At 44.4% G+C, this 14,403-nt stretch overlaps 1 protein-coding gene across 18 annotated transcripts in view; it reads right to left on the bottom strand.

Moving 5' to 3' along the window:
- Positions 1 to 14,403, bottom strand: part of Fryl (FRY like transcription coactivator) — a 237,975-nt gene that overhangs the window by 58,865 nt on the left and 164,707 nt on the right. For all 18 annotated transcript variants that reach the window (XM_063273429.1, XM_063273428.1, XM_063273431.1 and 15 more), the window contains 10 exons: positions 13,681 to 13,738; positions 11,428 to 11,519; positions 8,497 to 8,669; positions 6,502 to 6,662; positions 5,788 to 5,898; positions 4,367 to 4,521; positions 3,984 to 4,083; positions 2,752 to 2,920; positions 579 to 835; positions 117 to 257 (listed from right to left, as the gene is read on the bottom strand). In XM_063273429.1, coding sequence (XP_063129499.1) covers positions 117 to 257; positions 579 to 835; positions 2,752 to 2,920; positions 3,984 to 4,083; positions 4,367 to 4,521; positions 5,788 to 5,898; positions 6,502 to 6,662; positions 8,497 to 8,669; positions 11,428 to 11,519; positions 13,681 to 13,738 — 1,417 coding nt within the window. The remainder of the gene's footprint in view (positions 1 to 116; positions 258 to 578; positions 836 to 2,751; positions 2,921 to 3,983; positions 4,084 to 4,366; positions 4,522 to 5,787; positions 5,899 to 6,501; positions 6,663 to 8,496; positions 8,670 to 11,427; positions 11,520 to 13,680; positions 13,739 to 14,403) is intronic.

Here is a 14,403-nt window from a genome sequence, read left to right as displayed (position 1 = left end):
GTTGTCCTCATCCCATTCCCAATTGCCTTGTGGGGCAATCAACCCATACCCTGACAGGTAATTTGGTCAATGTGCAACATTTAAAGAAGGAAAACAAATGGGATTTGAATACGTACGTAAGGCAAGAGGCTTGGTTCGCTGTTCACCCCGCAAATGCTGATCAAAAAGTGCAAAATAATTTTCAGGTTCTTTGGCCAGCCGTCTGCAAGGGTGGTCCACACGTTCTCTACCTCCGACCAGGCCAGCTCATCGCCGTACTGAAAACAGCACACAGAAGGGACACTTCAGGAACGCCTGCTTAGTAAAAACCCAGCTCATCACACCACCAAGTGCTAGGAAGTAACTGCTACAGGAAGTTCCCTCTTCCAAACATTAGAGGAATGACCTCATCCCCAACCCCAGGGAATTTAAGCACCAGCATCGCCAGTCATCTCTGGCTTAAATTAAAGGAGGAAGAATGGAGTTTACACTGTAGCATTCATCTGTCTGTCCCAGGACGGTCTCAGCATCAGTTCCTAGCCGTGGCTCCTCCCCAAACCCCAAACTGTGCAGTGGTGATAAACGCAAGCCACCAATACCTTCGCCGTCATATACATGAGATTGTTCAACACCATGGCGGTGGCCTGTGGGGACCCCCAGCCTTCTCCTCTCAGCCAGCGCCGACTGGTCACCATGAGCTCTCTGTCTTTCAGGGAGCCATCTTCTTCATCCTGCCGCCTCCCTGAGGGCAGAGGTCTGACGTCCACCAGCTCGATGTTGTTCATCCAGGGCAGGAGATAGTGTAGCATTGCCTGCCGCCCCGCGGGGTGAGCTGTCTGGATCCGCTGGCTGATCTCTGGTTCAAGGACATCAAAGGGGAGACCCAACATCAGCCCATGGGCTTCTGAGCCAACAGGGAGACGTAGGCCAATCAATTCCCAATGCTAAGAGCCCAGCTAACACAAAACATCTCCTTCTGTCTTCTCACACAGTTACTCTCTATGTAGCCCAGGCTGACCTTGAACGTCACCTTCCCAAGTACTGGAACTGCAGATGTGTGCCACCCATCCAGCCCTGCTTCATTTTTTAGATATATACAAAATGCAGTTGGCAGTTAAGTAAACGTTTCTGGGCTCTCAGCAAAATTATAAGATGGTGAGTATTTGTGTGGAAATCAGTATGGTTGCTCCTCCAAACGTTAAAGAGAACTACTCTACCGTCCAACCGATCTACCTATGAGTGTATATCTAAAACAACTCAAAACAGAGACTCAAAGCAGTATTTGCGCATCTGTATTCATGATTACATAGAAGCAATCGCCATGTATGACAGAGAAAATGGAACAACAAACGGTGATACACAGACTAGAATACTACACAGTAGAAAAGATAAAAAAGCCCACACTACACGGAGGAATCCAGGAGATGCTGCGCTGAGCCAAATAACGGCCACATACACAAAACACCACACGGTCCCACTTATCCACAGTAGTCAAATTCATTAACACAAGGTAGATGGTGTGGGGACAAAGGGAGGGAATGGGGGAATGTTGTTTAAGGGCTCAATTCTGCAAGATCAAAGGGTCCTAGAGAGCTATTTTACATTTAACACTACTGAGCTGCACCTTTGAAACAAGCAAGATGACAGTAAGAAGAAAGCCTCAAGACAAAGACAAATATTCTGGAGTATCTGTCTAGTTTACATGCAAACTGGACAGTTTTGCCATGAAGAGCAAACTCTGACACTTCGAAAGAATTTAATATGGAGATCCTAACTCAAGTGTGTAGGTCTGTGGCCTTGTTTGGGCTTGACTCCTTCCGGGACATGGGGTCGTGCCCGGTTGAAGTGTTGGAGCGTTAACATGAAGGGAAGTCGAGCCTCCACTAAGGGTGACAGAAAGGAAGTAATCCATGGAGGGAGGGGGAAAGGTAAGTGCCTGGAAACCAAGACAGAGTGGAATGGAAAGCTATGGAGGACAGCTAACATCCACAACTATGAACAGCCAAGGCCTGAAGACTGGAAGTCACAGAGCAAGCAGTTAGAGCCAGAGGTGTCCACTAAGTTTCGGACAGAAAGGCCTCCTGCTGAGAGGGCTGAGACTACAAAAGGGTGCACAGGGCATTTGCCTGGGAGGTTGGTGTGTATGACTAGTGACCCAAGGAAGGCACTGTGGGCAGGTAACAGGATGGCTATAACGGAGGAGCCAGGAAGTTGACATCATTTAAGGTTTACATTGTTCAAAACAAGACAAAACCCAAACCCCTAAATTGTATATGATGTCCTTTTTTCTTTCTTCTCAAAAGCAAGACCATGCCATCAGAAGATTTAAATAGCAAGAGAGATGAGTTTGAGTTTTTACTAAAGAAAAACCTCTCTCAGACATGTTTTGATGCAACCTCACATTTCTGATGCTTTCAATTTTCTAAAAATTGTCTCTTACAGCCAGAAGGAATCTCAGTGAGTAAAATGCTTGCCATGCAAACACAGGTAAGGAGTTGGCCAAAGTAGCGCCATCTTTAGTCCTGAAGTTAACTTGAGGTAGTGACAAGAGGCCACACTGTCTAGTTAAATCAGTGAAATCCTACCTAAACAAACATGGTGCGGAGTGACTGAGGAAAAGACTGGATATCAACCTAAGGCTTCCCCATGCATGTAATATTCAAACACACACACACACACATACACACACACACACACACACACACACACACACACACACACACTAGGTTAGAGCTGATTACAAAAGCAACAGAAAGCATTTCATTGGGCAACCTGAGAATATGGCAAGCGTGAGCTCTGGATATGCCCTGGCTAGTTCCTCAGACAACTGGTAATAAGAAACGGAATACAGGTGTGGCAGCGGGGACAGCTGGCTGAGGACTCCATCCGTTCTCTGAACCTCCAGTTTGTGAGCATAGCGAAACATCTTCGGTTCCAGGATCTACAGGAAAGCAATTTTCGCCATCTTCAGTTAATAGTATTTTTGGATCCTCTAAGGTTCAGCTCTAATTTAAAATCAAGAAACTCTCCTATACAGTATTCTAGTTTAAAACCTATATAGTCACTATGTTATGCCACGTTCCAGTGCTTGAAATGTCTGCAGAGGATGAGCACCCCTTGGAAGGATTTGCATGCCGTGTATCTGCACACCAACGATGTGAGTTCACGCTACAGTCTGAAATAGGTCTAGCAACTTAGTGTGCAACGACCTGAAAAGGATTAATCACCTTTCCAGCTAAAAATACAATTGCACATATGTGTGCAAATGGGAAAGGCCCATCAAAGCAGCTCTTGGATAATCACTAGACACACTATAAACTATAACTGCCCTTGACTTACGGTATATGAAGCACCAGAGTGCTTGCTACCTTTCTTCTTCATTGCAAAAGAGGGCAGAGTTGGGAGTAATTCTTTAGTTGTCTTGATGCATGTACTACTCTAGAGCCCTTAGAAACATCAACACTCACACCAATCCCACTTCAAGGCATCATCAAAAAAATAAAAACAAAAACAAAACAAAACAAAACAAAACAAAACCCCCAAAACCAAAAACCCCAAAAACAAAACAAAAACTGAAAAACAAAATAAAAAACAATGCTTTTTGCCTTACCAGTTAGTTAAACATTTGACAATAATGATAATCTAAGAAAAGTTGTAGGGCTACCATAGAGTTAATATGAGATTGTGAGAACTATTTACTGAAAACAAAAAAGGCCCAAACCACTCCTGTCAAAGAGAAATGCTCTCTCCCATACATCAGCCCTAATTAGTGAATCCTTGTAAATATCAAAGCACTCTCATATGTCCTACTACAATCCTCATTAGTGCAGTCTGAATCGCTTGTGTTATTTAAAGATTTAAATAGCCGCACTGTCCTGTACTCAGCTTACACTTCATCAGAACTTGGTCCTGTCCTTTACTATCAAAACTACTATGCTTTAACGGTCAAAATATCCTTTCGTCAAATCCCGAGTAAAGTCAGATTGTAACCATCGTACACGAACCTGCAAGAGTTGCATAGCAACTTCATAGATGCTTCTAGAAGAGTCAGCTGCTTTGAACAGTATCAGATTTAGGAGCATCACCGTGTCACACTGATAATCCCTGAGGACAAACGTCACACGTTAGGAAAGGCAAGGTTTGGAAGTGTTCACACCAGCTAGTCAACTTGGCAGACAAAGGGCAAGGCTGTGAGCGTCTTCTAAGACTACAGGTGACTGCCTTTCTTTAAACTATGGGGGAATCACTATCCTTTATTGGCTAAATGTCACTAGCCTTCAGGGAAAGAAAAAGACAGGTTTCTTAATATGTCTGAAAGACTGTTTCTTGAAAACAGACACTCAAACGACTGCAGTGGGCTCTGGGCAGCAGCGTGTGGACTGGATACCTGTTCTGGAACACGTTGGCAATGGCTCTGAAGCAGCCGGCAGCTACCCTCCGGGAGCCCGTGTAGCATCGGTCCACGGCCCAGTACATCAGGCTGCTCTGATCAGGGTTCAGCTCCAGCAGCAATGTGACTGCTTCACAGCCTAATTGGTGAACCTGGGGAGGGCGAGAACACCAGGAAGGGAGTCAGAAGGCAGGGCGTCTGATACAGCATACCATCACAAAATCCAATCTCCCTTTGTTCAGCTAATTCCCAGTCTACACACAACAAGGTGGGGGTGGGGTCGCAGGGGTATGTCTTTTTTTTTTCCTGCAAGCCTTTTTGAGTTTCTCTCTTCCAACAGAGAGAGCCGGGAGGCAGCGGATTAATGTGAACAGTATTATGTGTTTTTAGAGAAATAAATGGTGCCCTCCTCAATGACTCTTATAAAGTCTTATTAGTATTTGCAATAACTGTTTCGGGGGAAGATAAGCCATTTATATTGTGAAGCCGATGTGTATACTGTGTAACAGCAAGGGCATGGGGCAAAGGGGCGGGGGGGGGCAGCAAAGAGAACAATTAACTCAAAAGAGGTCAAATCAGTGATATAAAACACAGCAAGGGGTGTGCAGTGCACTCTAATAGTTATTTACACCGAATCCCATCACAGAATACATGCAGCCCCCTATTGATCCCACACGATGTAAGGGTGATCGAAACTGTTCATGTGAGTAATAAGAACCCCAACTTTAATTTCATATCATATGTGTAGGGACAATCTCCTGTGTACTGTGTGGAGCATCACCTGTCCATACAAATCTGACGGCCTATTAGCATAAGAGAGGAGCTGGCGGTTCCAGAGAGTCTGGACCGCTGGTAAAGGGTCAGGCGCGGGAAGGCTTGGCACCTGGGCTCTTAGGTGTGAAACGGAGAACAGGTAACTGACCAGCCGCGTGGCAGACACAGAATAGTTTAAATGGGTTAAAATAAGTTACAGGCTAGTGGGAGCAAGCCTGAGTTTAAGGCCATACGCGCTGTTAATATATAAGCTTCCTAGTCATTGCTCGGAAACCTGGGCGCAGGTAAACAAGCCTATGGTGGTGCGCATGCTCATTAATTTCAGGCAGCGTCTCTCAGTTGCACCCAGTGCTCACCAGTAATGTGAGTCCAGCCAGTCAGCATGCTCTGGCAAACCCAAGTGTTTTCTGGGATTACAAGTAGGCCAGCTTGGCATTTCCCCAGGTGCTAGGGGTCTGAAGTTGGGTCCTTATGCCTGCCTGGCCAGCACTTCAATGGCTGAGCCGTCTCCAACACCCTATGGTTTTTTTATACACACAAGTCTATCCTCTTTTAAGGGGGACTCATTTCAGAGGGCCACAAGTTAACTGCCAACAACACAATGGTAATTTATTACAAAACATCCAAGGGGCGGTTAAGATTACCTTTTTATCCAGAGAGTCCAAAATGTTATCCAGCCATTTGTACAAATAGCCATCAGATGACAGTCCCACGTTATCTGCAACAGGGCCACAACACAGTACAGCAGACATAGCCTTCAAATGACAATATCAGAATTACATTTAAAACACTTAAGAGGTCAAAGGTCTCTGCTTAATGAGAAGAGGCAAGGCATTTTCACCCCTGTATCTAGCCATAATATGAAAACACTGTGAAATATAAACATGTAACAGTACGTGGATATATACTATTACTTAGATATATAATAGTAGTCTCTCTCTGTTTTTGTGGTCTAGGGAATAAAACCTAGGGCTTATACATGCCAGGCAAGCATTCTGCCAGTGAGCCGTACCCCTAGCCTAGCAGTAACTTTTAAAAGTCAAGCAGTTTATCATCACACCGAATTAACTATGCATCTTAAAGACAAGACCACCAGCAGAAAGAACGCTTAAATAGGGACAAAATGTATTTCTTAGGGATCCTTAATCCTTTACGAATACAATGATAAAAATCTTGGAGATTTTTGGAACGCCTTTGCATTGTAGTTTAGGTACCTAGACAAAGCTACCTGTGTGGCAGACAAACTTATACCCTAATACTTGGTGCTAAGAAGAAATCCCTTTCTGTACGCGGTATCGTTCATCGAGAGACAGAAAAGACTCGTAACATAGGAGGACACGAGGGATCTAAGGCAATACCTTTAATGCACAGTATTGGTGTCTGTTGATTTGCATATTCCTATCACTGTATCTGTCCAAGGGCGTAAACATGATGCTAAAGGGCCCCGCCCAGTGGCTGAACAGCATAAACAGACTGTGACGAAGGCTTTGTTGTGGAAAGATACTTCTTCTCTGGTGCACTGCAAATACAAGCATAGGTAGACAGTTACTTCTAGTTTCTTTCATTCTGATGGGCACACCAGTTTGTCAGCTACTAAAACCAGAGGCCACAGGATAGGAGGAGGAAGTTGCATTTGAATACACCTAAAGCCTCCAGGCAGGATGCTGCAAGGGGTCTAGGAGGGAGCTCCAGTCAGGACCGGCCCTTCCTGGCTGTACGACAACTCTAAGAAGGCATTACCACAGGGGCTGGATTCCTTGCTAACTAAGGGCTTTTGACTAATAAAGTGCTGTTCCTAAATCTGCATTTTTTCCCCAGTAAAAGTTGCTTTAGTAAAAGGAACCACACATGGTACATTTTGACCTGAGGGCAAAGAAGAACAGACCTACTCCAAGTCATGGATATTCGCAGACTGCTGTCTAAGTGCGCTCAGTGGTGCCGGAAGCCTGCAGGGCTCTGTGAACCAGTTCAATTTGGAACCTACTAGTTAAGGGGAACTTCCGTGTTTTAATCCCTGTCCTATTGCCTTAGTTAGGGTTGCTGACGCTGTAACGAGACACCAATAACAAAAGCAACTTGGGGAGGACAGGGTATATACTACACACATCTCCACATAACTGCCTCCTCAGCCTGCTTCTTTATAGAGCCCAGTACCTGCAGCTCAGGGATGGGAGCACCCACAGTGCTCCTCCCCCACCAACCGCTACTTAAGAAAATACAGACAGATCTTATGTGGCATTTTCCCAGCTGAGGTTCACTCCTTCTCAGATGGCTCTAGCCTGTGTCAAGTTGACATAAAACTTACTCTATATATTCCCTGCATCAATGTGTGTTAAGACATCCAACAGTATCTCAATAAACCAAGGTAATAGAAGCTGTGGGAAAAGTAACAGAATGAAATCTATCTTTACCCTAGCTACCTTCCACACAGAAAATATAGAGGAAAAAATATGCTCTTGACCCTAAAGTAACATTGTTTTCCTTTCAAAGAACAAAGTCTAGCTCCTGTGCTTAAAATTAACATGCCTAATTATGTACTTAAAGGACCCTGTTAAAAATACAACCCATGTGTTTGAAAGCCAAAGGTTAGTATGTATTACTTAAAATAACGAGATAGCCATATTTGGGGAGAGGGAAAAGAAATTTATCCTTAACAAGGCTTACAGCAATCTTTTTTAAAATAGTTTGGAAAGAATTTATGACTTTTAAAAGCACAGTTGCATGGATCAATCTTCATAGCACATTTCTCAGTGCCCGCTCAAAGATAGGCAAGCACCTGTTAAATGAATCCATTGCCACACTGTCCTCTTGTTTTATTTATATCCGTAATGTGTACTCTTTGTCTGCAGGTAACTTAATTCTCAATATCACTTCGAGCATCACACTCCTGGCTTACTGTATCTATCACAAACTTGTCCAAGGAGGATCATTCACAGTCCCCACTGGCCTGATCACTTCTTGATTTCTAGTTACTGACACCAATTTTGAGGTTAAAAAAAAAATCTCTTGCCATTAACATTGTGTTGACATAGTTTCCTAGGATACTCACAAGTTAGAAGCTTTTAAAAGTATTACACGTGTGTGTGTGTGTGTGTGTGTGTGTGTGTGTGTGTGTGTGTGTACATGTATGAACGGGCCTCAGAGATGGTGTTGTGGTTACGGGAAGCTTGCAGACCAGTGTGGGTCCCAGGGGTAAGACTCAGGCCATCAGTCTGGGCAGGAAGTGCCTTTCGACACTGACCCATCATCTGCAGTCTACAGGTTGCTTCCTTAAAACACACAACCTCAAAGGGGAGGAAAGCACAGGCTGCCTCTGAACATTCCAGAAAGCCTTGAGAAGCTGAAGGCCCTACCCGGAACGTTCTGAATGATATTCGCCACTAAGGCACTGAAATGGCATCGGATATCCTTCAGTGTGTCGGAGTCCTTCTCATTCTCTGCCTCCAGAAGTTGTCGGGTTAAATCTACGTACTCCAACAGAGTGTTGTTGAGGAAGTGAGTTTCGTTATCCAGGCCGCCGCTTGCACTGGGAAGAGTGAAGAGAACAGAGAAGGTGTGACTCTCAGTTCCAACCACTGTCAGAAGGACACACAGCAAGCTTGGTGTGCCTGTGGCAGAATGACACTTTAAAGGCAGAGCAATGAAAGGAACGTACTTCTGCTTAACATATACAGAGTAGGTGGTACTTCTTCAAGGAACTCCAACTGCAGTTGATATCATCTAATCTCATACTTAACTTTTTATTCATTTTTAATTGGATATTTTATTTATTTACATTTCAAATGTTATCCCCCTTCCCAGTTTCCCCTCCACAAACCCCCTATTCCCTCCACCTCCCCCCGCCCGTCTCTATGTGGGTGTTCTCCCACCCACCCACCCATTCCTCCATCAGCGCCCTGGCATTCCCCTACCCTGGGGCATCCAGCCTCCATAGGACCAAGGATCTCTCCTCCCACTGATGCCCAACAAGGCCATCCACTGCTACATATGCAGCTGAAGCCATGAGTCCCTCCATGTGTACTCTTTGGTTGGTGGTTTAGTCCCTGGGAGCTCTGGGGGGTCTGGTTGGTTGATATTGTTGTTCCTCCTATGGGGTTGCAAACCCCTTCAGTTCCTTCAGTCCTTTCCCTAACTCCTCCATTGGGGACCCCGTGCTCAGTCAGATGTCTACCTAACTTTTATAAAAACTAAATATTACTGCCTCTCCACTCACATGTACAGCTTTGTGGTAAGAAGTTGAGGCCTCTGGAGGGGGTCGGGGACTGTACGGGGTGGGAAATGTGTCAGTGTAGAAAGGAAGGCCAGTTCCTGTAGGTCTCTTGTCTCCGATGCTCTTCCTAACACAACTTTACACGGCTGCTTATCCCTGGCCTTCCAACATGACAGGTTATTTAAGGGAATTCAAGGGCACAGCACTGGACCTCAGACTGCTTTAGCCTCCTGAGCTGCCCTGAGCCTGTGCTCTGGGATTCCTAATGAGGAAAGAGATGTCTACTCCAGCATCATGAGCTACTTAGAGTCAGAAGTCTAGACTCCTGTCTTGCCCCACCAGCTCTTGGTTATATATCCAGGACTATGACGGTATGCTTCAATGAGAGCCCACCTTAGTCACTATGCCTAAAATGACCCTATGGACAGTAAGTGCTTGCTATATAAATCAAAGGGTAGTTCATTTCTATCTAGCAAGTTCAACTCTCATTATATTGGGAAGTACTTCTACATGAAAATTTTAAAGTAAAAAAAAATATTTTACTAGTTGCATCATTAAAAGATCCTTGATCATACAAAAACAAGGGCAAGATGTTTGAAAGGCTATATTGAAAATATCCATCTGTAGGAATAAACATGTGCTGAATTAACAGATGACCCAGATTCTGACTTCTTTGCAAGAATATTCTTTACCTTCAGATCATGACCAATTAGCAGGCTGCAACCTATAGCAGAAAAGAGCATCCATTCTCTGAACTGTCCACTGAGCGGCTTCTGCACACATCAGGTACATAAAGGCCCCCATCTCCCTGGCATTCAAAATGTCCCCCATCCCTAATCCTGTGGGATGGGAGACGTGATCACACAGCAGTGACAACCTTTGACTGATTTTTCTCTTAGAAAATAAAAGTGAATCAAAATAGCTCTTTTCTAAAACAATTAGTGCTCAGCTGTGGGTTTTTGACATTACTTCTACTGCCACACTAAGGGACCACAGCTCGCGTCACATTCATGCGTTCTTGCTTTGCCATCAAGTTCACAAATCTCCATTTTACTTCTCATAACTTCAGTGGACGGCCTAGTCGTTCGTTCTTTTGCCTTCCATTTGACACAAGAAGAAAGCAAATCTACAGCTTAAATTCTCTTCCCTGGAGCCACTAGCTCTATTTTGAGAGTCTGTCACAAGCTTCTGATGCTAGATTGAAGGGTGCTAGGCACGTTCACAGACAGGCAGGACAAATGCCTGCACACACTGCTGCTACGCTTGTTAAACTCCCCACCCATTCCTTCCATCAAGACTTCTCTCCGGGCTCCTTTGGTGCACAAGGTCAGATCCATTACTTTTGCTTCAAAGGTCAGGTGACACCATAACCCTCCCAAGGAAACTGTTCACTTCCAACTCACAGCTAATGGTATTTCCTCAAGGGTCTTGGTCCTACTGTCAAGAATAACTCCAAGATTTACGGTTTGCGAATGGTGGGTAAACAGCTGTGAGTTACTTTTGTAAAGTTCATAATTTCCCCAGCAGGAACAACAACAGTTAGTCAGGATAAATTTGCATACTTGTTAATAGTTATCCTTTGAACATGTGAGTTTTTCTCAAGCCCAGAAGGTTATTTATCCTCATATGGGGCAAGAAATTATAAATATGTCAAGAAAAGACCACCACTATTACCTTTTCCTGGAAATCAAGGCTCCAACTAAATATCAAAGGCATGGGCTCATCACAGCTAGTTTTTGACCAGTCTAGTGCTGATATCATCATCATCATCATCATCATCATCATCCATCACCACCACCACCATCATCATCATCATCACCATCGTCGGTCTGTAGCTCAGGCTAGTCTGACACTCAAGGCAATCCTGCCTCTGCTTTTGGTGTTATGTAATTCCTGGTTGCTGATTAATGTGCTAGGTGCCTCTTTAATTGGTAAACAGTATTCACAGATGTTGACATGTATATTAGCTGAGTGTTTTTGTTACAATGGTGCTTTTCTGTTTTCACATACTTCAAGGAGAAAACAGCAGTCTCTAATCATCCCAAAGTTTTGAAAGTCAGAATTCCACACCCACCTGTGACTAATGACGCCAGCATCCGCCAACAGTTCAAATATCCGTACCAGTTGTACTCGTAAAATGTCTCGACGCCTGCGCCGCTTCATATTCTGTTCCAAGCAAAGATGTGAATTAAGAAAACACTCGAGTAATTCGTAGGAAACTGCCAGTGTGACTTGGAGAGTCGACAGTGTGAACACAGCGAGAGATGTGGGCTCATCACCGTTACACAGACTGTGCCGTGTGGATGCCATGGATGCCGTGACTCTGGTCTCAAAGGGCCAGGTCTATGGATGGTGTGAAACTGACGAGCTAAACTGAACCACGCGGCATTTTCTAAGCTGATCCCTCCTATGTCCGGCAGAAATAAAACCCTAGGGTTACTCTTCAGTGATTAGTCAACCTGCTGATTTCAGAAGATGGAATTAATAAATCTGAGTCACGGGGAATCCCTAAGACTCAGAAACCTGGCAGGGAAAATAATCCTAACAGATAGAAACCTAAGGTTTTGCTCACACCTGCATCACACTTAATTTTTGCACCAGAAAATATAAAAAGCAAAGGAAAGAATCGGCCACTGTGGGATGAACAGACAAGGGGAGCGCTGGCTAAAACATCAGCTGAGCCATTTCACTGGGGTGCAGATTCCCAGAGACAGAAAGGAACCTCCCGGGTCACTTTCTAATCTACCTTGTCTCATCTGCAAAGTGATTTTCTGAACCCAGAGCAGTTAGAGGTCCTGTCTTTCACTTGTGCGTGCGTGGTCACCCTCCTGCCTCTAGGAAGCAAGCTCTTTTGCTGACTCAGTTTGCTTACTGCTTCCTTTGGGTCTTTCTAAAGTTTACAGAAATTCATTCTGAACTAAACAGCTTCCTATCGGTCCTCAAGGACGTCTGTGGGTTCTGACTGTACCCTCCCGGTTATGTCCACAGGAAGAGAGGGTAAACTGCAGACCCTCCAATCACAACTGGCATTCGAGGACATCACCACACCCTAAAACCAAGCCCGTAACCTACAGGCTGGAAGCAAAGACAGGAAGGAGTGGTAGTGTGCCTTCAAAATTCTCTTTCTGGACAGCAGATCTCACCAGAGCTCTCCCTCCTGCTTAAGTTTCTCAGGGGACCTCACCACCCCGACATTTGCAGTAGAGATTCTCTACAGGGATCTGCAGCCATGCATGTAAGATGCTTGCAGAGACAGATGTTCCATGCTGCCCCAGGGATTCTCACCAGACAGGCCTAGCGGTTAAGTTTTAGCAAGATCCTGCATAATTCTCAGATGTCCCTATTAGGCAGGAGCCACTGGACTGCAGGTAGACTGAAAAACCAAGCCACTTTCATGAGGTATTTCATTCATTCAAGCTACTTTCCCTTGTGATAGATATAATTGTACAGAAAAAGAAGCAATTTCCAGATTCTTTTAATAATACAGTTAAATGCTGTTTTTCTGCCTACGATGCCTTTGTCCACTGGGGGAAATGTTCCCAAGATTAGCATGTGGGCAGAGTCCTGAGGCATTATCCTTTGAACTTCTACAAGCTCATACCCACGTGCCCCACCAAACTGATGTAATTAGTCTGCATATTCCTAGTTCCCAAGGTCCTACTGTTTCTGAATGTTTCAGCTCTGCAGAGGTGAGATTTGAAAAGCAGGATTGTCTAATGGGGCCGCAGTAGCCTGTTGAGGAAAGTTCGCTGGAAAGCATCCACAGTGGACGACTGATAGTAGTCTACGAATGGGTCCATGCTTTCAAAGCAACTGATGTAGCTGCCATTGAGAGGTGAGGCTGCAAAAGCAGAAATCACTCACTGTGTAATCACTCTCGGAAAACCTGCCGACTCTGTGCAGAGCCTACCTCTTGCCCTCCCTTATGGTACGGTGACTTTCTGACTGCTTTGTGTCCTGGGTTTCTATATGTCCTGTGTTTTATACTGGACGGGGAGATAGTTTGCACGTGAAAAGGTGAGCTGAAAATACACCAGACAGCTGGGTGTGTGGTGCACGCTTTCAATCCCAGCACCTGGGAGGCATGAGCAAATGGATTTCTTGTGTTTGAGGGCAGCCTGGCCTACACAGTAAGTTCCAGGTAACACTGGACTACATTGTGAGACCCTGTCTACAAGGCAAAGGCAAGCAAACAGACAACAACAGCCAAACACACCAATCTCTCATTTCCTAATTTCTACCTTTTAGTATATGTTCTATTTAGGGTACGGCAGGACAACGTTCACCACATAAAAAATTAATGGTGGGAAACTACATAGCAGCTTACCTCTGGCCTTCTTTCAAGTGCTTCTTTAATTATGGGGTGCAACTCCTCTATTAATTCTCTAGAAGAGAAATGGTATACATTTTTGGCACTGAGAGCTAAATAGGCAGAATGTGATGTTTGCAAATCCTTCTGGGAACAGCAGGAACCGACAGTATTGACGCTAAGCCCACTGTTTTAAACAGTTCTTAGTGCTTCATTTTGATTATAAAACATCTGTTTAATCGAACACTTGTAAGCTGCAGATCATGGCATCCGCACTGACAGAAGACGATATCATCGATATTTCTATTCCATTGTTCTGAGAACTGCATATATTTTATGGTGCTGAAACATGGTAATGTACAAATTGCTCTCCCTTCTTTGTTTTACCCCAGCATAGTACTAAAGGACTGATAACGTTCTACTATACCATATATACTGTATAGTAGGCTAGCCTGAGGTTACTGAGGAGATGGTCAAAAATAACTGACGAACACCAGCAGTTGTTTACTGAGCCAGTATCTGTCCAAACGGAAGATTAGATAGAACATGGTTTACATTTTGATTTCACTTAAAAATGTGTTCACTGCATGGGACTGAGGGAAAAAAAAAACCCTAAAAAGCCAGTGTAAACACAGTCAACCCACGGATTGATCATTTATATAAAAATGCTGATGTCGGGAGAGCAAGCAATTCTGCGGAGGAAATAGTTTTCATTCTCTCGGTAAGACCATGGCTGACGTG

The sequence above is a fragment of the Rattus norvegicus genome, chromosome 14 (assembly GCF_036323735.1).
Source record: "Rattus norvegicus strain BN/NHsdMcwi chromosome 14, GRCr8, whole genome shotgun sequence".
NCBI classification, from domain to species: Eukaryota; Metazoa; Chordata; class Mammalia; order Rodentia; family Muridae; genus Rattus; species Rattus norvegicus.
The sequence above is the reverse complement of the archived record's forward strand: the minus strand, read 5'-3'. Positions and strand labels throughout refer to the sequence as shown.